Source organism: Eretmochelys imbricata, chromosome 11 (assembly GCF_965152235.1).
Source record: "Eretmochelys imbricata isolate rEreImb1 chromosome 11, rEreImb1.hap1, whole genome shotgun sequence".
In the NCBI taxonomy this organism is placed as follows: Eukaryota; Metazoa; Chordata; order Testudines; family Cheloniidae; genus Eretmochelys; species Eretmochelys imbricata.
The window spans coordinates 56,127,604-56,155,464 of record NC_135582.1 but is presented as its reverse complement, the minus strand read 5'-3'; the positions used below and the strand labels follow the sequence as shown (position 1 = coordinate 56,155,464).

Sequence of the window (27,861 nt, the reverse complement as noted above, 5' to 3'; positions counted from 1 at the left end):
GCTGTGTTAGTCTGTATCCGGAAAAAGAACAGGGGTACTTGTGGCACCCTAGAGACTAACAAATTTATTAGAGCATAAGCTTTTGTGGGCTACAATGAAATAATGAAAAATGGTATCATTTTAGGTATGTGTAAAAGAAGTTATACAAAGTATTGTGATACTGTATGTCACTGTGGCTGATGTGATTTTTAATGTTTATTTAATAGGCTCTCTTTAGAACAGTAGCTATGATGGTTCCTGATTATGCCATGATTGCAGAAATTGTCTTGTATTCTTGTGGTTTTGTTACTGCTCGACCTCTGTCAGTGAAAATTGTAGCTACATATCGTCTATGTTCAGAGCAATTGTCTTCCCAGCATCATTATGATTATGGAATGAGAGCTGTAAAGTCAGTGCTTACTGCAGCTGGTAACTTGAAGGTAAAAGATTTCTTGCATTTTCTTTGGTATCCAGTATTTTAATCAGAAAAGTTTGTTTCATGTTTATAGCAGAAGAATTTGTTCACACTGTTCCATACATTTTCAAATAGATATTTATGTTTTTTTCCATATGAGTCCTGTTAGTATCAGTCATATAAATAACTAAAACGCTGTGTGACTCTGAAAATTTAGGGGTGAGAGTGTATATTACAGGGCACAATTTAACTTGCTGTGAGCATTCCAGGGACTAATCACTTTTTGATGTCCATGTACAGCTCTCATAACTAATGAGAATTACATATTGATTGAAAGCAAAATACATTCCTGTGTTACTATAGTCAGGCTTTGTCTATGGCTATGCTAGCTGCTGTCCTTGCAAATTTCATGGACCTTTGTCCATGCACAATGAACTTGTCCCATGACAGCAATTCAAGGTGTACTAGCTCAGTCCACTTTTGGGTAGTTCTTTTACCTCCTGTGCATACAGGAGACTTTAACCAATCTTCCACTGACTTGGTGAGGTATTGGGGAGTGAGGCTTTATTCTATTCTATTCAATGCTATGTAGGTTTTTATCCTGCCCACTTCGCCGTAGTATCTGAGCACCTTCCAGTAGTGCATTAAGCAATGTGACTAACATCTACTACATGTGGGTTTGATCTCACTCTCATCCTCATTCCAAGGGGAGAGCTGTGTGTGCAGTGTAGAGTTTTGTTCTTCTTTGAGTGCTTGCTTATCTCCATTCCACCTTAGGCATGTGTGCGCTGCATGCACTGTTGCAGGAGATTTTTCCCTTAGTGCTCTCTGTTGGGCTGGCTCTAGCACCTTCTAGAGCCACATGCTCATATGCCATTATAAAGAATGTCACCTGCCTTGCTCCCCCTCAGTTCCTTCTTACTGCCGGTGATGGTTGCTGGAACAACCCCTCTTGCTTTGGCCAGGCTTCTTCCCAGTGATTTTTGGACTCTGTTTCTTAGTTTTTGTTTTAAACATAGTTTTAGTATATATAGATATTGTAGTTAGTTGTAGTGTAAATAGTTATTGTATATAGTTAGTCCCTGTCGTTGAAGGATTCTCTTCACTCCAGGGGCCAGGTATGCCCCAGTCCCCAGCTTCAAACCTTGTGCCTTCTGTGGCAAACCTATGTCCGTGACCCACACGCCAGTTCCTTGAAGTGCTTGAGAGAAACTCGCGTGAGGGACAAGTGCCAGATCTGTCACAAGGACTTTAGACCCTACACTAAAATAGATAGAGAGTTATGGCTCGAGAGTATCCTAATGAAGGCCGCTCTCAGACCAGCCTCAGAGCAAAGCCACTCTGATTCTGCACTGAGCACTTCAGCTTTGGTGTGAAGTGCTCCTCTGGCACCACCCTCTTCCCGGCCGCATTCACCATCTCCAGTGCCAAGGAAAAAGCACAAGAAGTAGTGCACAGACAGAGGGCGCTTGATGGTACAGCAAAAGGACAAGCATGGGGAAGGCAGCACAGTGCAACCCACTCCGGGCCACTCCACCACCCCTGGTCTCATGGTGTCACTGTTGAGTCCATCCAGAGCATGAGTTCGCTGCAGGACCCTCCGCTGACACCTGGAAGCCACCACGGTACCAGCGGCTTGACTGTCCCTTCGACCCCAGAGACCTTTGCAGTGGCCAGGGACTTACTGTCACTCCTAGTCTCCCCGAATCTGATGGGACAGCCACTGGCTCCAATGAGAGAAACAGAAAGGAGCAGGGAATCTCAAGTTCTTTCCTGGCATCAGGTCCACTGGCACCTTCTAGAGCAAAGTGGCCCTGATTTCGTTGTTGTCATGATGGTCTCTAGTCCGCCCCCGGACCCTCGATACCATAGGGAGGCAGAGAGGGGTATTCCTCAACCGTGGTCAGCAGGGGAGGATTCCTTGTTGGAGTCAGAAGGGAATCCCTACATGCCACCTAAGGTTCCCAACCTACATGCCACCAGACTTCAGAGCAGTTCCACCTGCCAGCACCTGGCCAGCCTGGCAGTAGCCTATGCAGTGGTCATACTGCAACCTTTGGGGTTTTGCCCCCTTACCAGGTCCTCCCTCCCACCGCTCCTACTAGGTGGCTTTGGAGAAGCAGGCTACCGGTCCTTTCTGCTCGGCCCCAGATCCCAACTCCAGTACTGACATTCAGGATGTGGCTCCTTTGGATGTCATTGAGGCTGAGGAAGAGGAAGGAGCCCCTCCTCTGATGCAAGCCTCCTCCTTCTCCACAGATGAGGCCATCGCGGAACCAGTAGCTCACTTCCGCAGGGCATAACAGGACCTCCTGAAGCAGGTAGCAGCTAACCTAGGGCTGGAAATTGAGGAGCTTAAGGAAACCTCCCACAGCTTGATTGACATTCTGGCTTCAGCAACTCCCTCCAAAGTGGTCTTTCCCACTAATGACACTGTAATGGGTCCAGTCAAGGCCCTCTGGCAAACTCCTTCCTTGCTCCCACCTCAAAGAGGGCAGAAAAGCAATATTATGTGCCAGCAACTGGATTCAAGTACCTGTACTTGCATCCTCCCCCAGGGTCCCTCATTGTGTCGGCAGCGAAAGAGTAGGACAGGCAGGGCTAGATGAGCGCTACCCCCAAACAAAAAGACACAAAAAAAACTGGGAGAAAGGTTTATTCAATGGGTAACCTTCAACTGTGTATCTCCAACCAATAAGCTTTGCTGGGGAGATATGATTGCAATCTATGGGATTCCTTGGCCTAGTTCAAAGACTCTTTGCCTCAAGATTCAAGGCAGGAATTTTCTGCCCTGTTGGAGGCGGGTAAGAATGTGGCAAGGGCCTTTCTACAGATGGCTCTGGATGCAGAAGATGCGGTAGCGGGGACAATGGTCTCTGCTGTCACCATGAGGTGTTGTTCTTGGCTCCAGTCCTTGGGACTTCCTTCTGAGGTTCAACAGTCCATTCAGGACCCCCCCCTTTGAAGGCTCCTCACTATTTTCGGAGCAGACAGACACAAGGCTTCATGGCCTCAAGGACTCCAGAGCCACGCTCAGGTCAGTAGGCCTCTACGCTCCCTCTGCTTCCAGGAAGCACTTCAGGCCTCAACAGCAACCACATTTCTTGGCACCATCTTCAAGACAGCCCTACAAAAGAAAAGGGAGAGGTTATAAGTGGAGCCAACCACTCCCATCCACTTCAACCTCCCAGCTGGAGTCTCAGAGGTGCTCTAGGGAGCCCAAGCAGGCCTTTTGAAGGTACCCAAAGGTGCTATACCAGTTCCCACTTCAGATCCTGCCTCCTCTTTATTTTTGGACTGTCTGTCCCATTTCAGCCTGACATGGTCACATATAACATCGGACCGCTGGGTGCTAAATATAGTAAGAATAGGCTACACCTTTCCTCCTACCCCCCATCCCCGTCCTTCTTCAGGGACCCTTCTCACGAGCAATTCCTCTTCCAGGAGGTGCAATCCCTCCTATGCATGGGGGCTGAGGAGGGGGTTCCTCAAGACTTGAGATAGAAGGGGTTCTACTCCTGATATTTCATAATCCCAGAGGGGGCCATCAGCTCATTTTGGACCTCCATTGCCTCAACAGATATCTCAAGAAACTAGAGGTTCCACATGGTCTCCCTGGCCTCCATCATTCTTTCCCTGAATCCAGGGGACTGGTACACTGTCCTTGACTTAAAGGACAAATACTTTCATATTTCTATCTTCTGTGGCCACAGAAGGTTTCTTGTGAATCAGTGCCACTACCAGTTTACCACTTTTCCCTTCAGCCTGTCTGAAGCCCCTCAGGTTTTTACGAAGTGTATGGTGTTAGTTGGTAGTAGCAGCCTTCTTCAGATGGTGAGGACTCCATATCTACCCATACCTTGACAACTGTCTGGTCACAGATCTGTCAGAGATTCACGTGCGGAACAGCATCAGCACGGTCCACCTTCTGGGACCTGAGCCTGTTGATAAACAAGCAAAAGTTGACTCTTTTTCCAGTTCAGAGAATAGAATGTATTGGGGCAGTGCTCAGCTTGACTTAGGTCAGAGCCCTCCTTCCTGTGGCTTGATCCCAGTCTATGTTGGACCCGGTATCAAAGTCAAGGTATATCCAGTTATGACTGCCAGAGTTTGCCTTAATCTTCTGGGGCACATGACCATGTGGTTTTGCATGCAAGGCTGCATCTCAGGCCCCTACAGACATGGCTGGCATCAGTATACTCCCTGAACAGACACCACCTGGACTCGGTGCTCACTGTTCCTCCCTTGGTCTTTGCCTCCTTGGACTGGTGGAAGGACCCAAGGTTGGTAAAGATAGGGTAGCTTTTGTCGCCCCTCAGCTTTCAGTGTCCCTGGTCTCGGATGCCTCAGACTTAGGTTGGGGGGCCGAACTCAACTGCCTCAGGACTCAGGGCCTATGATCCCAAGAAGAACTATCCCTGCACATAAATATCAGGGAACTCAGGGCTGTATGCTTAGCCTGCCAAGTGTTCCACTCCTGGATCTCAGGCAAGGTTGTGCAAGTTCTGATAGACAATACCGCAGCCATGTTATAGATCAACAAACAGGGAGGTGCTCGATCCTCTGCCCTGTGTCAGGAGGCTATGTATCTGTGCACTCCGTCCAGCTGAAGGTGCCACATCTTTTGGGAACCTGAAATGCAGTGGTGGATCACCTCAGCAGATCCTTTTCCTCTCACCATGGGTGGTCCCTTCACCTGGAGATTGCCAGGTTCATCTTCCAAAGATGGGGGTTTCCCAGGTAGACATCTTCACCACAAAGCAGAACAGGAAGTGCTTTCAGTTTTGCTCACTGCGTGGGCACAGTCCAGGCTCCCTCTCTGACACCTTCCTGCTCCCATGGTCACGGCCCCTGCTCTGTGTTTTTCCCCCAGTCCCTCTGTATCACAAGGTGAGAGTTATTCTTATAGCCCTAGTGTGGGCACACCAACACTGGTTTAGCATGCTACTGGATCTAGCAGTAGCATCCCCCATTCTGCTCCCAATCCACCTGGACCTGATCTCACAAGACCCAGCCAGTTGCTCCACCTGAACCTCGCCTCCCTTCACCTAATGGCGTGGATGGTACATCACTGAACCTAGGGGAGCAGGCCTGTTTAGAGCAAGTTCAACAGGTCTTGCTAGGTGGCAGGAAACAGTCCACTCGGGCTACCTACCTGGCCAAATGGAAACACTTCTCAATATGGGTGTCTCAGTGAGGTCTCTCTCCAGTTCGTTCTTCCCTGCAGGCTATATTGGGCTTGTTCCATCTAAAGCAGCAAGGACTGGCCCTTGTATTTGTCCAGGTGCACTTAGCAGCAATCTCAGCTTTCCACCTGCCGGTGAATGGCAGGTCAGTGTTTTCCTATGAGATAACAGTCCGATTTCTCAAGGGTCTGGAGAGACTCTGTCCTCAGGTTCATGAACTGATCCTTCCATGGGACGTAAACCTGGTTCTGTCAAGGCTCACAGGCCCTCTGTTCGAGCTGCTAGCATCATGCTCTTTACTACTTCTCTCTTAGAAGATTGCCTTTGTGGTGGCACTCACCTCAGCCAGAAGTGTCTCTGAAATCAGGGCCCTTACGTTAGAACCACTGTACACAATATTCTTCAAAGACGAGGTCCGACAATTCCCCCACCGGGCCTTCTTGCCGAAGGTGGTTTCACAGTTCCATAGCACCCAGGCTATTTTCCTCTCAGTCTTCTTCCCAAAGCCTCACAGGAACTCTGAAGAGAGGTGGCTTCATGCTTTGGGTGTTAGGCATGCCCTCGCCATCTATATTGAGAGGACTAAACCCTTTTGCAAATCCACACAACTCTTTGTAACACTAGCAGAAGGGATGAAAGGGCTTCTGGTGTCAGCCTAGAGGATCTCATCCTGGATAACTGCCTGTATTTGAGCTTGCTACAAGCAGGCAAATGCTCTGTCACCAACCATCCTAACCGCTCACTCCACGAGAGCTCAGGCCTCTTCAGCAGGATTCATGCAAATGCCAATCCAAGACATCTGCAGGGCTGCAAGTTGGTCATCGATGCATACCTTTGCATCCCACTATGCCATCACCCAACGGGCTCGAGACAACACCAGACTCAGAAGAGCAGTGTTGGAGTCAACATGTCCATGAACTCCAAACCCACCTCCTGAGGTACTGCTTGTGAGTCACCTTACGTGGAATGGACATGAGCAAGCACTTGAAGAAGAAAAAATGGTTACTAATCTTCCGTTACTGTTGTTCAAGATGTGTCCATTCCATGACCCACCCTCTACCTCTCTGTCAGCGTTGTCTGTCAAGAAGGAACTGAGAGAGTGCATGGCCCTCAGCACCCCTTCTACCAGTGCATGAGTGTGCAGCTCCAGAGGGTGCTAGAGCTGGCCCGACAGATACCACTGAGGGAAAAATCTCCAGCAGCAGTGCACACAGTGCACACCTAATGTGCAATGGACATGAGCAACACATCTTGAAGAACAGTTATGGAATGTCAGTAACTGGGTTTTTGGTGTGCAAATGTGGGTTTGGTTTGTACAGTGCATGAATGCATACATTTTGCGGGCATAACTTAGGTGTCCATGTTTGTAAATCTGACTCTTTATATTTAGACTTACTCAGTAACATGCCTACCTTTTTGAATCTGCTACCTGTATATCCTAATACTCAAAAAAAAAATAGTAAATAAATATGTTGTGGTTCAAAAGAGAAATACATACATATTCACTCTAGATTTTTTTTATAGCCTGATAGAGCTTTTAAAGTATAGGCTTATAAGAATGTCCACTGCATTGAATGCTTTAACTTTACCTGACAGTATGGTAAGTTACCCATCTTTGGAGATAGTTGGCACACATCGCAGAATGCATTTTGCAATACAGAAAGAATGTCAAAGTCAAATTCCTACCCTCACCTCTCAACAGAATGTTAATATGAAAGTGGATTGGCAGCCAGTTCCCAAACAATAAGATCAGTGTTAGGTTGTAAAGACTTGATGTACGTTTATAAACCTACAGCTGGAACATATAGTATTGTCAGTGGACCTGAAACCTGTGATGAATAAGTACAAAGATGCACAACAGGAATGCACAACTTGTACAACAAGCATCTACTTTCTGAAACCATAAAAATAAATTAAGAATATATTTGCATCAGTGTAATTTCTTTTTTAGCTGAAATATCCATCAGAGAATGAAGAAATTTTGCTACTAAGATCCATTATAGACGTAAACCTGCCTAAGTTTTTGTCCCATGATTTACCACTTTTTGAGGTAAGAAGCTAAAGTAGTTTTAGTAAGGCAATAAGATTTTTATAGATGCTCATTGATGTAATTAGCATAAAGCAAGGATGTCAAACAAATGGTCCAAGGAATACTTTAATCTTACCTATAAGCAATTTAAAATTTAGTCTTAACAGTTTCCCCCCAGGCAATTTATTTAGTCCTCTTTCTAGGAAATGCTGCTTCTGGTTTTAATAGTTCAGATTAATGTAAATTTCCAACACAATTTTCCAACTAAAAATGGTAACATAATAATACTTTATAACGCCTTCTATTCAAGGATTTCAAAACACTTTACAAACAGTCATGTGAGATAGGTAAGTAATAGTATTCCCATTTTTAGATGAGGAAATTCATTGTTTCAACCAAGATTTTAGTGTAATGAACAGAGAAAAGAGTCATATAGATTCAGGGGCCCAGATTCTCTCCTGCCCTGAGTGGATCTTGGTGCAGGACTAGGTTGGGGGACACAACAAGTTAGCTGTAACCTTCTCAGGGTGGAGCTATTGTGCCCCCGTGTCCTAGAGGCTGTTCTAATTTACACAAGCTGTCTGTGGTCCCCATGGGATCGCACAAGATGAATATTAGTGGAGTGCACAAGCATGTTTGTCTCTATCTGTGATGTGACTAGACATGCCCCGCGCCGGCATTGGGAGGCAGTTGGTGCAGGAGCAGGCTACAATGCTTTACACCAGCTTAGAGCTCCCCTGTGTTGTGGGTATTCTCATTTGGCTAAAAGAGGAAAAGAGAATCTGAGTTAATGTGTGGTGCTAAAGTGAGAGATGTCACACACAGACATGGATATTTATATGCAATTATCCAAAATACAGATGCAAATGTAATTTTCATCTGTTTGTGATAGGAGTATGTGTCATTTTGTAAGTGCATAGATTGCATTTTGTAGGTGCATTTTCAAACTTTGGCCCATAACACTTACTTTTGTGTTATTTTAGAATGATTAAAAGGACAGGAAGGATTTCAGGGTAGGGAATTCGTGGATGAATAAAAGTGTGATAGAGCCATCTCTTTCAGGAATTTGGGGGCAACACTGGTAAATTGAGGCACAGAGAATATATATTTTTTCTTAAACTTCAGTTATCTAAATTATAAAATCCAATGGCACAGTATTATAATATACAATGTGAAGGCAAGCAGAATCCTTTGGTTCTGATGATCAGGAGAGCAAGCAAAGAGATAGATGACTAATGGAGAGGGAATGTGGGTAAGTACATTTCAAAGGACAGGAGCTATTCACCTTGTGGGAAGCTTGATATCTCAAATTCTTCTCCTTGTAGGGAATGTGATTGTCTTTAAGTGGGAAAGCTTAATCTTCTCTCCCAAGATTCTGCTGTGGTCAACTGGGGTGGGAAAACTGGTCACTGTCAGGTTTCAGAGTGGTAGCTGTGTTAGTCTGTATCAGCAAAAACAATGAGGAGTCCTTTTGGCACCTTAGGGACTAACAGATTTATTTGGCCATAAGCTTTCATGGGCTAAAACCCACTTCATCAGATGCATGGAGTGGGAAATACATTAGGGAGGTATAAATACACAGCATATGAAAAGATGGAGTTGCGTTACCAAGAAACGGGTCAATACTAACGAGCCAATACAATTAAGGTGGAAATGGGCTATTCTCAACAGTTGAAAGAAGGGAGGAAAAAATCACTTTTGTAGTGCTAATGAGTTCAATGTAATCAAGGTGGCCCATTTCAAACAGTTGACAAGAAGGTGTGAGTATCATTAGGGGGAAATTAGTTTATGCCTGAATAAAGACTGGGAGTGGATGGGTCACTACAAAAACTAATTTCCCCCCAATGATACTCACACCTGGGTATAACATAAGAAGATGGTCATTTCTGAAATAATAGGTTGGAATCTCTATGGATGTAATTTCACTAAGCTTTGTAAGTTGACATTGTAGGAATGAAATTATTGCCTGCAGTATCTGTTTTTCCTTTGTCTCTTAAATATGTTCAACATTTATTCTTGTTTTGTTTCAGTAATGTGAAGTACTAGAGGTAAAAATGTAGGATCTTTGCTTTTACATTAAAATGATTTAAATAATTCTCCACTTACTATGAGGTATTGAGAGAGAAACATAACTGCTTTCTCAACCTTCAAACTATAAATTATACCAACTCGTTTAAGCCTGCTCTGATAAAAGCTAATGTTTATAAGAGAGAAATATATGATCTCACAGAGCCAGTTTCCATTCTGTTGACACTGTTAAATATGTGATGTGGAATGCATAAAATATATAGTAGTAATGAGTTAGAACATCAAACCATTGGTCATGTATATTTTGGAGTTGCATCTTCTTCACATAATTCAAATGTTTTTACTGATTCAGTTGTTAGCAATGAATGGTGCTATTAACACTACCACAGGTGTGATTTATACTATTTGAATCAAAGAGTATAAGTACATATTTATCTGTTTAGAGTCACAGGATAAAGGGAGTACATTCAAAGATTGCATCCTGAATGTCTATGAAGAGAAGATAAACATACATTGTAATTCATTCTTTGGCAGGGCATTACTTCAGATTTATTTCCTGGTGTGAAGCTTCCAAAACCGGATTACAATGACTTACTAGAAGCAATAAAAATGAACTGTGATGCTATGAATTTGCAAATGACCGACACGTTTGCTGAGAAGATCTTACAGATATTTGAAATGATGATTGTCCGTCATGGTTTTATGATAGTGGGAGAACCATTCGGGGGGAAAACATGTGCCTATCGAGTTTTGGCAACAGCTTTGGGTGACTTGTGTGAGAAGGTAACTAAATATTTTGCCAGATATTTTTGATCAAAACAGTTTGCAAAGTAAGCAGATGCTACAGCATATTCAATACTTATACAGCAAAGTGTTTGGTAGAACAGATGTACTTGTAAACTTGCAGTAAGGTAGTGACACTGTTAAATATGTGATGTGGAATGCATAAAATACTTATACAGCAAAGTGTTTGGTAGAATAGATGTACTTGTAAACTTGCAGTAAGGTAGTGACACATTTTTTGAAGGTCCACAATACTTACAGGAATGGGGATGTGGAAGGAAAACTCCATGTCCTTGCCTACATGGAGTTTCCTCCAAATTCTTCCTGAAGGTTGGGTGAATAGAGAATTGACCTCTTAGGAAAAATCAGGGGTCCAATAACACATCTGTATGGAAGCCCTGTGCCTGTATGGAAGCCACTGGCTTCCTGGCAATATCACTCCAAAAGACACACATTGTCAAGGATTCCTCATCTGGGAGGCGGCCCCCTGAGCCCTTCTTTAATGGGGGTTCCTCAGCATAGAGGAAGTGCACTGAAACAAGTTAGTATAGTCTATGGCTGTAGTGATTTTCTTGATCTATTTTCACAAGATTGCCAGGTGAAGGTTTTATTACAAATATAAGGTAATACTTTAAATAGAGACGTGTGTGAAGCGAAACCAGGATCTGAACAAAATCCAGATCAGGATCCTAATTTTGCCAATAGTTCCTATGTTTGGAATGGATTGAAACAAAATCCCAGATCCATTCTGTTGCATGGCTTCTCTCCTCATTCATCACAAATGGGTAATGCGTCTCATGTGTGGAGTACAGAGGTACTCCATTGTTGTTACTGGAAGGACTAAGTCCACTCTTCAACTCTGGCACCAGAATTTCTGTTTCCAGTGGTGGAACAAATGAGCACTTCAGTTTCTCCCAACCACTTTGTTTTGTAACTTCAATTTTTATTTGCTCTTATGTTGGAGCAACTTTGTTTCATCTTATAGCTGTTCTCTCCCTCTCTTGATGTGAGCAATCGCCAGAGCACCAAGGCTCTAACACTTAGGTTTTTCTGATCCAGCACCTCTTGAGTGGGCTCCCTCTGCCTGCCACCCCAAGCAGCAGAGGAGCCCTGCAAGCATTGAGCAACATCCAAGAGGTGCTGCAGGCAACTTTTTAGGAGCTTCAGAGGGTGAGCTAGGCCCAGCACCTAAGCTGCAGACCCTTGCTCTTCATGGGGCTTTGAGTCAGAAAGGCATGCCAGGGCCTTGACCCCCATCTGAAGCTATGATTCCACCATGGGAATGCTTGACCAGGAGCAAGAGGGTTCTCCTCTCCTTGGGAATGCCTTACAGCCTGCTCAAAGGTAAGTCTTGCAAACTCCGGAGACTCCAGGTTCCAAAAAGACAAAAGGAAGTGTCTCCTTCATAAGGCAGTAATTGGTGAGAGGCCCACATGAAGCTTTTTCTTCTGAAGTGCTCATTGAGAGTCTCCTCAGAGCATGAGAAAAAAGATCCCACCATGCCTGAACAGTCTTCATCTGATCCTGCAAGCTGCAGCATTATTCTGAGCTTCCAGGTTAATTCTTCATCAAAGTTATCAAACCTTTCAACTACTGAGTCCAGCAAAGCACTCAAGGTCTGTGTTAGGGGGATGATTCCTTCACCCACTTACTTCCCTGGTCCTTCTTGCATGAACAGAGAACAACAATACCTGAAGTCCAAAGGTGAAAACAATTCGATGTTTATTGGGGTGAACTTCCAGCAAGCATGATTCCAGTTTCCTTCCTTAGTGTCTCCCTTCCCAGCTCTGACACCACAGAGGCTTACCTGTGTCCCTGTTCCCATTTCCCCCTTTAGCAAAACATGATTCCAATTTCCCCATCCCCATGCCCTGTTCCCCCCCACACAGCCACTTCTTGATTGACTGCAGACTCTATAGTAAAACTTGAGTTCTGCTTAGCTATACCTTAACCAATCATTTTCCTGAAATTTAACTAACCAATCCTAACATATTGTAACATGATTATGTAACCAGGAGTGGTGCGGGGTGCAGCAGGGGGCTCAGGGCACGGGGTTGAGGTGCAGGAGGGGTGCAGCAGGGGGTTTGGTGCAGAAGGGGTGCGGGGTGCAGCAGGGGGCTCAGGGCACGGGGTTGAGGTGCAGGAGGGGTGTAGCAGGGGGTTTGGTGCAGGAAGGGTGCGGGGTGCATCTGGGGGCTCAGGGCAGGGGCTTGGAATGCAGAGGGGGTGCAGGAGGGGTGGAGCAGGGGGCTTAGGTCAGGGGGTTGGGTTGTGAGATGCAGGAGGAGTTCAGGGTGCAGGCTGCGGCCTGACGCCGCTTACCTTGAGCAGCTTCAGGGTGGCAGCGGTGAGCAGTGGGGCTAAGGCAGGCTCCCTGCCTGTCCTGGCCCCACGCCACTCCTGGAAGTGGCTGGCACTACATCCCTGCGGCCTCCAGGAGAGGGGGGACAGAGGTCTTTGTGCACTGCCTTTGCCTGAGGGTACCTCCACCGAAGCTCCCATCGGCCGCAGTTCCCTGTTCCAACTTTGTCCCTGTGGATCCCGCACTTCCAGGCGGTTTATGCTAGCGTCAGAGGCTCACTGCGACCCTCTATGTAGCCCTTCTCTTTCTAGGCCCAGGGTTACAATCTACTGAGCCCTTTTCATCATTAGCCAGCAAGGAGGTTGGTGACAGAACTCCCACAGTCTCTGGCCCCAGGGTTCGTGATGATGTGGTGATATGTCCCGATTGTGCAACCTGGCTTTGTTAAGAATACGTCTTGATATTGGGCGATCATCTCAGTTACCTCTTTCTTCTGGGCTGTCATTAGATCGGGAGACACCCTCACCTGTTCCCTGAGTGCAGGTCTTCTCGAACCGCTGTGCACACCTCTCGGGCATGCCAGGGTTTCAGAAGGTTGACATGGTATATCTGCTTCAGTTTTCAACGTCCCTGTTGTTGCACCTTGTAATTTACTTCCCCTACGGGTTCAACTATTTTGTAGGGCCCTGGCCACTGGGCCAACAGCTTACTTTCAGCGGTGGCTACCAGTACCATTACTCGGTCGTTGGGTTGAAACTGTTGAACCTTGGCTTGACGGTTGTAGTAGGTTTGCTGGGCCTCTTGGGCCTTTTCTAGGTGCTATGTGTCCTTCATCCGTAACACATGCTCTGTTACGTTCTTCCCCTCACTGTGTTCTCCTCCCAAATCTCCTTGGCTATGTCTAGGATGCCTCGGGGGTTGTGTCCATACAACAGCTCAAAGGGGGAAAATCCGGTAGAAGCTTGGGGGACCTGACGGATGACAAACATGAGGTACAGTAGTAGGTTGTCCCAATCTTTCCCATCCTTGCTTACCACCTTTCTTATCATGACCTTGAGGGTCTGGTTAAATCTTTCCACTGGACCATTGGTTTGTGGGTGGTAAACCGAGGTCCGCAGTGTCTGGACATGGAGCAGGGAACACAGGTCCTTCATCAGCTTGGACGTGAACGGAGTTCCCTGGTCTGAGAGGATGTCTTTTGGTAGCCCTACCGGGGCAAAGATTGCCACTAGTTCTTTGGCAATGCTCTTGGAGGCTGTGTTTCATAAGGGGACAGCTTCTGGGTACCTGGTTGCATAGTCTAGGATGACAAGCACATACTCTGAGGGATCTGTCTCCACCCTCTCGGCCGGTTCCATGAGGTTGGGGTTGGAACCAGTCTCTGACCCCTCCTCCATCTCAGGGCCCTCCCCTTCGGTTGCCTGTGTACGTCAGTCTACACAGGTGGCCCTCTGTCCCTGTAGCAGAAGGCCTTGGCTGGCCTTTTTTCTCTCTTGGTCTTCCTGCCTTTCCCCGGGACAGGGAATAGTTCCTGGGACATTTCTGTGAAAAATGGGAGGTGACATTCTGCCGTGGAAGCCTCCCGAAGTTTGGGGAGCTCCTCTCCCTCCAATCCCTCTGGTGGGAGCAAGTTTCCAAACCTGGGGAAATCTCTACCTATGAGCATGGGGTATGGGAAGTTTGGGACTACCCCTGCTTTCACCCCGGTGGCATTTCCTTGAATTTCAATTTTCACTGGTATGATGGGGTAGTAACTAACAGTCCTATGGATACAGGTTACCCCTGTATGCTTAGTCTGCATTAACTGGCTGTTCTTCACTAGTTTACCCAAAATTAGGGTGCTAGTACTCCTTGAGTCTATGAGTACCATGGTTTCTACCCCATCCAAATTTACCTGCCTTGTATATTTATGTGGGTTGACTGCAACCCCTCCCTTGTTTCAGTTTGAACCCCTGTCTCACTGCACCCCCCAATGCTATTATAGCCCCCCCAGTGCAGCTAGAGGAGCCGGAATCCCATCCTGTGTTGGTGACTGAATCCCCCAAGTCCTTGATAGCCCCCCCCCATCCATCCCCCCCTTCTGGCGCCCTCCTCCCCTGCCTGTAGCCTAGCCAGGAGGAGTGGTCGACCTGCTTCCCCTTTCCCTACTACCCTCCCCCCGGGTGTTTCTCCTCCATCCCTGCTCATTATGGCAGGGGACAAGGTGGGTGAGACCCCTCGGGCAACCCCCACTGCCCCTCCTCCACCTGCCCCCCCATCCCCTGTGGCTCCCACCTCAACCGCTGCTGCCAAACCACCAGCTACCACCCCCGCTGGGGCACCAGCAGCGGTGGACAACGGGGTGAACTCCACTACTTGCCATGTCCCTTGCCCCCTCCGATTCTGGGGGAGCCCCCCCAGCCGGCGCGAAAGGCCAGGGAGAAAAGAAGGGTAAGGGCCCCACCAAAAAGGCTAGGCCCTCCATGGCAGGGACTGCCCCGTCTGTCACAGCCTTGCCACCGGCCACGGCGTCCCTTCCTGTTGCTCCATCCACCAGCTCTGTGGGTGCCCCTCTCCCCGCCCCCAGGGCATATGCCCAGGTGGCAGTGGCTCCCCCGCCTGCTGCTACATCATCTCTCCTGGCCACCGCCTCTGCTATCATCTCTGGCAGCTGGGGTCCCTTCCCCGCCTTGACGAGGAAGCACGGTGTCTGTTGCCTCCACGTGCTCGCCTCGCCCCACATGGAGATCTACATGCGGGTGTTGGTGAGGGTGGTGGGGCCTACGGCTGTCGTGGCAGCCTCCAAAATGTATGGGAAAGTGGTCTTCTTCCTGGCGTTGGAGGCTGCCACCCAGGAGGCGGTGGGGGGGCCTGGAGACGCTGGAGGACCTGGGCGTCCCGTTGGTCCTGACCTCCGTCCCTCCGTTTCTCCCTAATGCTGCCCTATTATCCGCCCTCTCTGCCCTAGGGAAACCGCTGTCAGTTGTCAGCCCTCTCTCCCTGGGCTGCAAAGATCCCGCCCTCTGTCACGTCTTCTTGTTCTGCTGGCAGGTGCAGCTTCAACTGCTGCTGGTGGCGTGTGACGGAGAGGTGCTCGAGGGGTCCTTTCTGATCCCCTACCAGGGGGCCTGCTACTGGGTGCATTACTCTATGGGGGAGGCCTGATGCTACTGCTGCCAGGCGAGGGGGCACGTCTGGAGGGACTGCCCCTTGGCCCGGCACGGAGGAGCGTCCGGGACCCTCAAGCCCTGGCAGGGCACTGGCCCTGTCATCTCCGGTGCCCCTGGCTGCCTGGCGCCTGGAGCCACCCCTCCTCCTTCCCAGCCCACCACTGCTTCTGCTTGGGCCCTGGGGGTGCATCCCACAGTGCGCCCAGACAACTGGGAGAGCCCCGCCACCACTGCATGCAGCCTGGCGGGGCCTATGGAGGAGGGTGTGGCGGGATTACCGCCGGGCGTGGGAGGGGGCCTGCCCCAGGGGGAATCTTCCCTCCCCCGTGCTGCCCCACCACTACCTCCCCGTGTTTCCATGCCATCGCCCTTGCCCCCTGACCCCTTCTGGCCAGCCCACAGATGATGCCATGGAGGGCTGAGTCCAAGTACAGGGGAAGCAGGGCAAGTGGAAGGCTCGAGCTCTGCTCCTTCCATCTGATGCAGAGGCCCCCTGAAAGACCAGGAATGGGGCCACCGACATCAAGCCTTCTGCCTTGCCCCCGGGTGCATCCCATCTGCTAGAGCTGGCTGGGGATGGCGTGGCAGCAATGGAGGGTAGCACTGACACTCTTACGCAGTCCCTCCCTGGGGGGCCCCCCCAATGGAACCCCTCCTGCCCCCTTGCCACCTGAACTCCCTGCATGCTCCGAGGCATTCGTGGTCCCCTGTCCTGAGCAGTTGGAACAGGAGGTCTTAGAGCTAGAGAGGCGTCTGGCCACCAGACCGAGGATCCATTCCTATGTGGAGCATGCCAGGAGAAGCGGAAGGAGCTCCGGGCCCTCGAGGACCATCGGGCCTGGGGTGCCTTTGTTCAATCCCGCATCCGCCTCCTTCGGGAGATGAATCATGGCTCTCACTTCTTCTATGCCCTGGAGAAAAAAAGGGGGGCTGTCATAAATATGGCTTGGTGGTCGGGGACAGGTGGCAGGCGAACTCCCTCCCACCTGTGCTTCAGGCCACCAGTGGAGTGCGGGTCCGCTGCTCTATCTTGGCATTTACCTTTCTGCCACGCATTCGTCTCCGCTGGAGAACTGGAAAGGTTTAGAGGGCAAGGTGGTAGAGCGGCTCCGGAGATAGGCAGGACTACTCCAGTGCTTCTCCCTCCGAGGGAGGGCACTGGTGTCTGGTGTTCAATCACCTAGTCCTGTCCATGCTCTGGCTCCAGCTCAACACCCTAGTCCCAGTCCTGGTTTTCCTGGCCAACCTCCAGAAGTTGGTTCTGGAGTTCTTCTGGCCAGGACTCTACTGGGTCACCTGCCCCTGGAGGAGGGAGGACAGGGCCTGAAGTGCCTGCGCACCCAGGTCCACGTCTTCCGCCTCCAGGCCCTGCAGAGACTCTTTTATGGTGCAGGTAGTCCGGCAAGGAGCGTACTTGCGCACGCCTTCCTGCACCACTTCAGAGGGCTCCGATACGACGGGCAGCTCCTTTATCTCCATCCGAGGGGTCTTCTGCGAAACCTCTCTGGGCTGCCAGTCTTCTACCAGGAACTCCTCCAAACCTGGAAACTGGTTTCGGCCACCAGGTCAGTGGCGGCCGCCAAGGGGGCGGATCTCCTCGTGGAGCCCCTGCTACACAACCCCCAGCTCCATGTGCAGGGGCGGAGTCCCCCTTGGTGCGCCAGAGGTTGGTCCGGGCAGAAGTCACCAGAGTCGGAGACCTCCTGGACTACGACCGGGGAGACTGGCTGGATCCTCTGACGCTCACTCAGTGCATGGGGCTCTCCAGATCTTGTACTCCCCGACGCGTACTTCAGGAGGTGAGGGCCGCTTTACCGCCCACCCACTTCCTGGATACCAACAAGACTACTCCGCCGTACTCAACTGGCCTGGGTCTGTCACACTATCTGTGATGAATAAGGAGAGAAGCTATAAAGCAGAATAAGAACTTTCTTTCTTGATAATTTTCTTTCTATTAGCAGCTTCCTTTCTCAACCATCTCACCCTGGTAGCTGGTAAATGACTGGAATACAAATTGAAAATTTTCTTGAAAGAGAGACTTACATGCATAATTGCCTTAAGGCTAGTCAATATAAATTTAAGTTGTGTTTTTAATGCTAATAAAAAACTGGAATATTTCTACATCTTTGGAAGAACTATTCTGATTGGCTTGAATTGATGATTTAATTGGTGAATTAGAAGGGAAGCTGCTAATAGAAAATGATCAGGTAAGGAATTTGTCATTCTGAAGTCCCGACCCAAACTTAGTTGCTTCAGCATTTTATTTGTATTTATTTATTTATTTTATTTATATATTTTTAAATTATTTATTATAATATTAGACAAGGATAGAATTGGCCATATTATGTGGTTATAGTTAAATTCTAGAACTGACATCATATTTTGTTACTGTTTCATTTTTGATATTCTCATAGATATGAGTGAAGCCTCTCATAGATATGATGAGTGTGCTCTTTTGTTTTGCTTAGAGCAGTGATCCCCAAACTGTGGGGTGGACCCCTCTAAGGGGCATGGAGAAACTTTGGGAAGGTCTAGTGGGGCCCTGCTCTGCCCCCAAACCAGCTCTGACTCCAATCCTGTTCAGCCCCCAGTCCTGCTCTGCCTCCAGGCCCAGCTCCACCTCCAGGCCAGATCTGTCCCCCATCCCACTCCACCCCACCTCCGCTTTACTCCCAGCCCCAGCTCCACTCCTCCCCCTTCCCAGCTCTGCTCTCATTCCCTCTCTAACCCCAGCCCAGCACTGCCTCTAGCCCCAGCTCCTCCTCCATCCCCAGTTCCACTCCCAGCTCTGCCTTCAGCCCAAGCTCTGCTGCTGAGGAAGCCTTGGCTGTGTAGTAATGGGGCAGGGATGGGGTGTGTGCAGACAGATTCTGTTAATGATAAGGGGGCATGACTGGAAAAGTTTGAACACCACTGGCTTAGATGAACTTAAAAGCCTGGGTTGACTGACTTACTACAGTTTTCCCCAACTCTCTCTTTGGGAAATTTTAAAAAAAGCATGACATGGTTAAGTTATAATCCAATACAGACTGCTTGTCAGAAAGGAGGGGAGCTGTAACATAAATCCTTTCAGAAAGAGTTGGTTTTCCTTTGAAACAGTATAATAAAAATTCCCAGATTTTGCAGTTCACAGAGGGAACATAACCAATGAAAGATATGTCTTCTCCATAGGGGGAGGGCTGTTAAAACACTTAAACATGAATGAATGAATTCCTGATTCCTGATTCATAAAGATATCCTGAAATTGATACTATTGTGCTGCTTTTGGAATGAGGAATAGCGTTCACTTCCAGAAAGAATTAAGACAGAATTTTTCCCAAAGGAAGCACAGTGCGATGCATGTTTTCTATATTATCAGGTTCTAGCGTGACTGTGCTCAGACAAACTGATGGGAGTTGTCACTTTTGGTTGCCATGCATTCCTATGGAACAGTGGTTTCTTATCACTTCAGAACTATAAGATACATGTAGGGTAAAATGTTACATCATGTCAGAGACAGAAGAAAAGGATCAACTTCAGTTAACCAGAAATAAAATTAGAGCTCCTTATATGCTTTAAATAACAATAGTGCTTAGCACTTAACGTAATGATTTTCATCTGTTGATCTCAAAACACTTTACAAAGGAAGGCATCATTATTCCCATTTTAGAGATGGGGAAACTGGGGCACAACGAGGTGAAGGGACTTGTCCAAGGCCACACAGTTGGTGTGGAAATAGAACCCAGATCATCCAACTCACAATCTAGTGCCACATTCACTGGACAGTACTGCCATTCTTTACATTTCATTTATCAGGATATTGTTTAGTTACAAAATTTGACCTCCAGCTCCTTATGATACAGTTAGGGTATTTTTCTTTAAAATATTTTCAGATCATCTTTAAAGTTCAGTTTGCACAGATTAGTTCTTGTCCTTCTTGGCCCCAGTACTAGGAGTTTTAAGATGTAATTATATAAAATAGGAGAAACCAAAATAAAATAGATGACACTATAAATTAAACTCTGTATAAATTAAATACATTTTATTTTTGTGTATCTAGGGGCTGATGGAGGAAAACAAGGTTCAGATCACTGTTATAAATCCCAAGTCTATAACCATGGGGCAGCTGTATGGACAATTTGATCCAGTCTCACATGAATGGTCGGATGGCATCCTGGCAGTGAGCTTTAGATCATTTGCTTCTTCCTTGGTATACACAAGATTAATGTATTTTGTGATCTATGTAAAAGTAATTCTATGATAGACATACAATATTGATGTGTAGGGGCTTGATTGTGCCTTGTATGCACAACTTGTAATGAGACAACTATTGCAACACACCTTTATGGCAGCCTAGTACACCCTGAGCAGTCAGACATGGACCTGTGACCTCATTGGTCACGCTGGAAGGACCAGTTTGTGCTCCCCTGACTGTAAGAACTGAGTGCAAGGACTGCAATTTGGCCTGGTTCTGCACATTCCTAGCAAGTATTTCTTGTGCTCCTTCTGTAGTACTCCTGTGGGAGGCTCCTTGCATCATTTCCCTTAGTGCACACCTGTGTAGCGATTAGGAGGAAACTGTTCCTAAAGAGTAACTCTGATGTTTAGGAATGTTAATAGATGTTTTATATGGTCATTTGTATTCCAAAGAATATTTAAGTCTTATGCGTGGTATCCCTGCCCCTACAATACTGAAGTGAATGAGAGTGTTGCTATTGGCTCAGTGGAAACAGCTTCATGATCTTTGCCTTGACTACAATGAGAGGTGGATCAGGCACATGAAGAGCAGGTTACCTCAGATATCTGCCCTATTAGCTTCTGATCCTGTATAAACTTAAGCACATCAGAAGCACATTAGTAACTTACTGAAGTTGATGGAACTGCTCACGTGAGTCAGTTACACACGTGTAAGTGTTTGTGGAAGTGGGCCCTTTGTACTTCCCAATACTTCCCATGGGAAATACCCTGAATACTGCTGATGGTTATTTACACATGTTGTGTAGTATCTTACTATGGGCAGGATTCTGCACACTTAGTCATATTGAATATACCTTACTCCTCAAGTACACACAGGTGTCAATGGGACTAAGACTGGAATCTTCTTACTCATGCTGAGTAGGAACATACTCTATTAGTAGTCCAATTGATTTCAAGATGCTGCTCATCATGAACAAAAATATCAGAATCTGGATCAGTGATACTACTTGAGGAATAATATACTGTGCAGCCTGCGTAAGAGTGGCAGAATGTGGCCTACAGATAGCAAGCTTTTAAGGATCACCATAGTATATGTTTATAAGAGTTTTAAGACTAGATAATATTCATATGTTTTGTTCATTTTCCAAAAATAAATTCTGAATGTAACAGCCTTGCTCTCAGCACATTTTCAGAGAAATATGATTTATGGAAATATATTAGATCTAAAATATTCCGAATTTACTTGGCTAAATATTCTTTCGAAATATTTTCTGTAAACCAGACACCAGACAGGAAATGGTTGATTTTTGATGGACCAGTAGATGCAGTATGGATTGAGAATATGAATACTGTGCTGGATGATAACAAGAAACTATGTCTCATGAGTGGAGAGATCATTCAGATGTCACAGCAAATGAGTCTTATTTTTGAACCAATGGATTTAGAAGTTGCTTCCCCTGCTACTGTAAGTATCCATTTTTGAAAGAGTGGTTATCAAATATAGTCTATTATTCTGAAGCTTTGTGGCAAGTTAATATTGTGAAGGAGCTTCTTTTCCAATTTCTTTGCATTTACAATGCCCTGTGTGACAGTATGTGTTTATGCAACTTTAAAAAACAAAAACATGTTGTAGTCATTACTCTTAAATTGTTGATAATGACAAAGAATGTTATCTGAGATAAGTTATGTACGTCCCTTAAAGCATACCTAGAGCATTCAGGAAATTGTTGATAATGACAAAGAATGTTATCTGAGATAAGTTATGTACGTCCCTTAAAGCATACCTAGAGCATTCAGGCCCTTTTGAATTTCTGACAAGGAAAAAGAAACAGCCGTGAAGCAAATCTTTAAATTAACCACCAGGCAAATTCTGGTAAAACCAAAGATCAATGGACCTCTGGCTCACTATCTAACTGCACCTGCCAGATGGATAGCAGGGGAATGTGTGAGCTTCCTTCTCAGGGCCAGTCTGCAAGTGCAATCAGCTGTAGCTTGTATAATATTGGAAGCACAACAGGATATCTGTCATAATCAGGAACTTTGTTGATCTTTTATTCAATTTTAAGTCAATGAGAGGGCAGGCTGGGTACTACTAGTTGTCGACTTATGCTCTGCTGTAACTTGATTATTGTGGTCTAAATCAGTTGAAGAAGAGAATACTCCCACTTTCCCCACCAGGCCAGTCACTGGTGAAGTTGTGTTTGAATTTTTCCTCAGAGTTCACCAAAGCACACTCTGACAAGATAAGGGGTATGTATGTATCTTTATGTTCAGCATAGTATAATTGTCTCCAATTTCTAATGACCTCAGAATCTGGATAGGACAACATTTAATATTGTTTAAGGCTCTTTTTAGCAGGAAAAACTACAGCGGTCACACAAGGTAACAGATATCCTTTTTTTTTTTAAATAGGTTTCTAGATGTGGCATGATCTACATGGAGCCTCACACGTTAGGCTGGAGACCACTGATGGTGTCTTGGCTAAATCTAATGCCACCTGGAGTCAGCTCTATGCATAAAGAATTTATAGTAGGCTTGTTTGACAGAATGGTTCCACTTACTATTGAGTTCATTAGAAAATGTACAAAGGTAGGATAAAGAATGCTTTTATGAGAAGCAAAACAAATTTGAGTGTATAGATTAGATCATGTATATTAGAAATTCTGTCCTGTGAATGGTTTTTTCCATTTATATTTTTATTTTGCTCTAGTACATGTTTTTGGCACATACACCATAGAGGATTACTGTCATGTCTGTACGAAGTAATAAATAAATGTACACTGGATTCTTTTCAGTTAGTTAAATACACGTGCCATAGAGAACATTTCTGTTATTTCAGGAATTGTCTCCTACTTCAGACACAAACTTAGTTCGATCTTTGATGAATCTCATGGACTGCATGATGGATGAGTTTGCTGATGAGGCCAAAATTAAAGCCATGAGTGAACGTGATGTTTTCTCTTGGCTTGAGGTAGGCAACATTCATCTTTTTAACACATGGAATGGTAAGTCCCAAATTGGACTTCACAGCCAGGAATGGACCCATAAACAATAAAATCAACAATCTTTGGTCATCACAATAAACATCCTGTAATTCTGTCTGGGAAAAATTGTTACCTTCTTATTAGGTACTTTTTTAATTAACACACATTTTAGTCTTTCATGTCTGATTTACTGAAATAAATTGTTAATAAGTTTTGTAGCATCTGGCTCTATACTTGGGTGCTTGCCACAGTCCCAGTCAGACTCCTTGTAGTAAGGGCAGGTAGATGGGGAGTTGCCAGACTTGCAGTTCCCATCCTTTGCCTTGTGGTAGGCCATATTTAGGTTTTTAATGTGATCCCTGCACTGTACAATGGTCCGCTTGATCCTCACCTCAGCAAACCTCTTTGAGATGTTTTTATACCAATGATACAATGCTGGAGGATTGTCTGCTCCTTGAAGTCTTTAAACTACAATTTGAGGACTTCAATAGCACAGATATAGGTGTGAGGTTTTTTGCAGGAGTGGGTGAAATTCTGTGGCCTGCGTTGTGCAGGAGGTCAGACTAGATGATCATAATGGTCCCTTCTGACCTAAATATCTATGAATTTATGATTTTGAGTACATCTCCCAAACTCATGTTCTTTGCTTAGTCACACCAGAGGTTAACCAGAACCCTGGTATGATCTTCTGGCCAGCTAGCAGCAAGCTGAGATGGAAGTTTCTAGGACTGTTTGGCTGAGGTTAGCTGAATACTGCAGAAATAGAGCAGACCATGTGGAATGAAGGGTTAAACACTGATCAGGTGTATATAAAGCAGCAGATAGCTTACAGTGTATGGGAGACAAGTGGGAAGTGAATAGGTAGAAGGGCAGGAAAATGCAGGCCCAGGATCTGTGGCCTTGGAGGACTACCAAAAGCTGAGCTTTGCTTTCCAGACATTAGCTTAATCTTGAATTTCAAAGTTTGTGTTCAGAGTCTACCTTAAAGCAAAATCTGGGCTGTAACCTATGCCCCAGTTCAAAGCACATGTGAGCCTAGGCATAAGGGTTTTGTATGAAGATGGTTTGGGTGGGGTGGGGAGGGGAGTTGGCTACAACCCAGGTGTGAGCCCAGGATAAGCCTGCAATGTAGACATAATTACTGGTTTAGCTTTCTCTCCTTTCCTTGTAATTTCTTGGCTTTTAAAGCCAATTGTTACACATTAGTGAGCAGTTCACTCTTTCTCCCTTTTCTTTCTCTGGAACCAAAATTTTGGAGATTTAAACAGAAAGAAGTATATAAAATAACAAGAGGATCTTTCCTGGAATAGGACCATCTGCTGCACTTCTTTCTTCTGCTTTGGTGGTGGAGGCAGAGAAAGTAGAACCTTGCAAGCATTCTTTGGGATGAGTGGGTATAATACTCATATGGACAGTACAGAAAGGAGACACCACCCCTCAATCCCAAATCCTGCTAACAAACCTACATCACCACTATCTACCATAGTGTCTTTTCCATGCTTTCAGTACATTCTAAATATAACTGCAGGTTGATATTGTATCTATAAGTAGATAAGAACCTGTTCATATACTATTCAGTTCTGTGCTTCACTGTGCAGTGAATATTACTAATTCTCTACCTCCAAACACATGGATTGTACAGTAGCAATTTTGCAAGATACAAATTGTTTTGATTATGATGCTGGACACTATTAGTGAAGATTTTGGCATGAGGTCCTTCCTAGCCATAGAGCTTCATTTGTTGCTTACACAGATGCAGTTGTTATAGTAGACAAAGGGTAAAACCCTCAGCTGATATAAATCAACATAGTTCCATTAACTTCAAAGGAGTTATGCTGATTTATGACAGCTGAGGATGTGGCCCATAGTTCACACATTTTTTTTTGTGGTCATGCTGATGAATCTTTTGAAAACGTTTTAACTTATCATTTACTGTTCATTACCAATTAGTTTGAACAGTAACTCCAGTTTCCCAGTGTGATATCAATATTACACCGTAGTAATTAGAGATGGTTGAAATGTTTTCACTGAAACTTTTTTACAACAAATAATGCTTTTTGACAAAATGGAAATTGTAATGAGAAAATTTCTGTCCTTGTCAAAATTTGTCAGGTTTTCATGGAAAAATCAAAATAAAAAAAGTGAAAGGGTTTTTTCCAAAATCCAAAAAAATTTGATGAAAATTTGAAATTTTTCACAAAAAATAAAATATCTTTTTTTAACCAGCTGTAATGGTAACTTATTTTTGACAGTATATTCATAAGGGTGTTTTTGTCCACCTGATGATAGATATAGATTGATCCTTGAATGTGAGCTTAACTAACCAACAAAAGAATTTTCATTATACATAGGGTGGTCTTATATTGAAAATAAAACTTGAAAAAATGTTTTCCCTGCTTTCAGGTAAATCTATAGTGCCTGGTGCTGGTGCAGGACAGAAGTGTAACATTCTCCTATTCAGGGATCTTCTTCACCAAGGATGTTTCCAGTGCGGCTTTACCCTGCTCTCCAGCCCCTTTGCACCTGCTGAAAGCCCAATCTTGCAAACAATTATGCCTACTCTTGACTTTACTGCTGTGAGTAGTTCTATTGATTTAAATCATGGGAGTAAAGTTAAGCATATCTCTGTTTGCAGGATTGGGGCCTTAGTTGATGCAAAGGGGAAGTAAGGCAATGATGAATAGGGCCCATAGAAGGTCATCTCGTGAAATATTGATATTGTATTATTTATTTAACAATGTAAGCTCATTGAGTCAGAAGGCTAAGCTCCTTTATTTTCTGTTGAGCTGTTGGTGTTTAGCAAATAAAAAAATTAATTGCTGTTTTAAAAGAACAAACCAATGAATAAATAAGATCACATGTTGCATTCCTATAAAAGGCTTTCTCAAGTACTGGAAAGCACAAGAGAACACAGATTGAGCTGTCATATCTGTGTAATACATTCCTTGTCATATTTCATTACTTCTATAATATTTTTATTATATGTTTAATTTATATGTTAAGACATTTGGCCCAATCGGCTCTTACTGCAATCAATGGCAAAGATCTCATTGATTTCAGTGAGCAAAGGATAGGCATATTGTAATACACAGCTACTGAAGAGCTACTTTATATTCTCCCTGCCCCCACTCCAGGGTATTTTCCTGTTTTCACTGATCTGGTCTGTAGGAGCTAGCTGTAAGGAGGATGATCGACTAAAATTTGACAAGATCGTGCGAGAACTACTTGGTGGACCAATTAGTGAGGAAACAAGAGAAAAATATAAATTGCTGAGTGGTATTGATCAACTATCATCAAAGAACGTCACAGTTCCGTTTCCTACAGAAGGAACAATTTATGAATATCGGTTTGTCAAAAAGGTGAGGATTACAAAACAAAATGGGGACACCCATTCTTAAGTAATCTTTGTTTAAGATTATATGGTATCATTTCTGTTGCACAGATTCTCTCATTCATTATGAATGGGTAACAATACCTCCTACCTGTGAAATTCAGAGGCATTCCATTGTTGTTGCTCCAGGATTAAGCTCTGCCCATCAACTCAGGTCACCAGAATTTCTACTTCTGGTGATGGAACCAATTGACAGTTCAGTTTCTACCAACCACTTGGTTTTATAATTTTTTAATTTTAATTAATTTTCTTGAAGTAATGGCTTCATTTCAGTTCCTGAATCTTTGCTGCCACTCATCAGCTGAGGAAGCACTGGAATATTGAGGCTCTAACCCTCTGATTTCTCCAATACAGCACTGCTCGAGTGGGGTCTCTCTGCTCCTCATCCCAGCAGAAGAGAAGCCATGCAAACATTGAACCAAGTCCTTGAGGTGCTATAGATAGCTTTTTGGGAACCTCAAAGGGTGAGCTATGCCCTGCTACTGCAAGCTACTGATCTTCGCTCTGCCAGGGCATGGGGCTTGTGAGGATGAACTATGCTGTGCTGCCAAAAGCCACCAACCTTTTCGAGGGTTTTGAGTTGGAAAGCTGGGCTTAGGGCCTCAACCTCCCACCCAAAAGCATGATTCCACCATGGGAAGTCTCAACAAGGGCCTCAGATATAGCCATTCAGAGCAAAGGTTTTTCATATACTTGGTAAGGGAACCCTGCTTGGTGGCAAGCAAGTGGTGGCTCATCATCTAGGGAGTAAAAAGAACGAGGAATACTTGTGGCTCCAAGTACTTCTTGTTCTTTTTGCTGATACAGACTAACACGGCTACCACTCTGGAACCTGTCACCATCTAGGGAGTATAATCCTTGCTTGGAGTGAGATGTCTTGGATTCTGCGTTGGTAAAATCATTGATGTGATTTGTGACCAGAGCAATGGCTTCTAATAATTAATAGCTATAAGAAAGCTGTGCTACACCCATGAATAGCAATCAGGCATCCTAAACAGATATCTTGTGCATCCAAATGTGCAGGGGAGCAGTTTGGGGAAACAGAGAAATTAGTAGCTGAGACAACTCTCACCATGAAAGCCAGCATAGGAATCCTTTGGTAACTATTAACTCCAAGGGTTAGCATTACCCTAACCCAAGGAAAAAATCTGGAGAAGAAGCTTCCAAAGAAACCCAGATTAAGTTTTCCTTCAAACCAACAATTTTTTTAGCATTACAAAGACAAAGCATTTGTATCTGAGAGCTCACAGTTCCTGTACAAGACTCTTCCTTTTGCTCTATCTTCTGCATTCAGAGTTTTAAGAAAAGGTTCTTAGTTGTTACACCAAGGCTTAGGTCACAAGTTATGCATATGTACACGTTCATAGATAATGTCAGTTAGTGCCATGTGATCAGAGAAACAGGCCCATTCATAATTTTTCAGTGTATAGCTCCAGAAA

At 45.3% G+C, this 27,861-nt stretch overlaps 1 protein-coding gene across 1 annotated transcript in view; it reads left to right on the top strand.

The window, feature by feature from the left end:
- DNAH7 (dynein axonemal heavy chain 7) overlaps positions 1-27,861 on the top strand; it is a 294,918-nt gene that overhangs the window by 123,202 nt on the left and 143,855 nt on the right. Inside the window, exons 27-34 of the mRNA XM_077829629.1 lie at positions 207-419; positions 7,532-7,630; positions 10,172-10,420; positions 19,911-20,060; positions 21,330-21,512; positions 22,460-22,636; positions 22,887-23,018; positions 26,166-26,390. Coding sequence (XP_077685755.1) covers positions 207-419; positions 7,532-7,630; positions 10,172-10,420; positions 19,911-20,060; positions 21,330-21,512; positions 22,460-22,636; positions 22,887-23,018; positions 26,166-26,390 — 1,428 coding nt within the window. The remainder of the gene's footprint in view (positions 1-206; positions 420-7,531; positions 7,631-10,171; positions 10,421-19,910; positions 20,061-21,329; positions 21,513-22,459; positions 22,637-22,886; positions 23,019-26,165; positions 26,391-27,861) is intronic.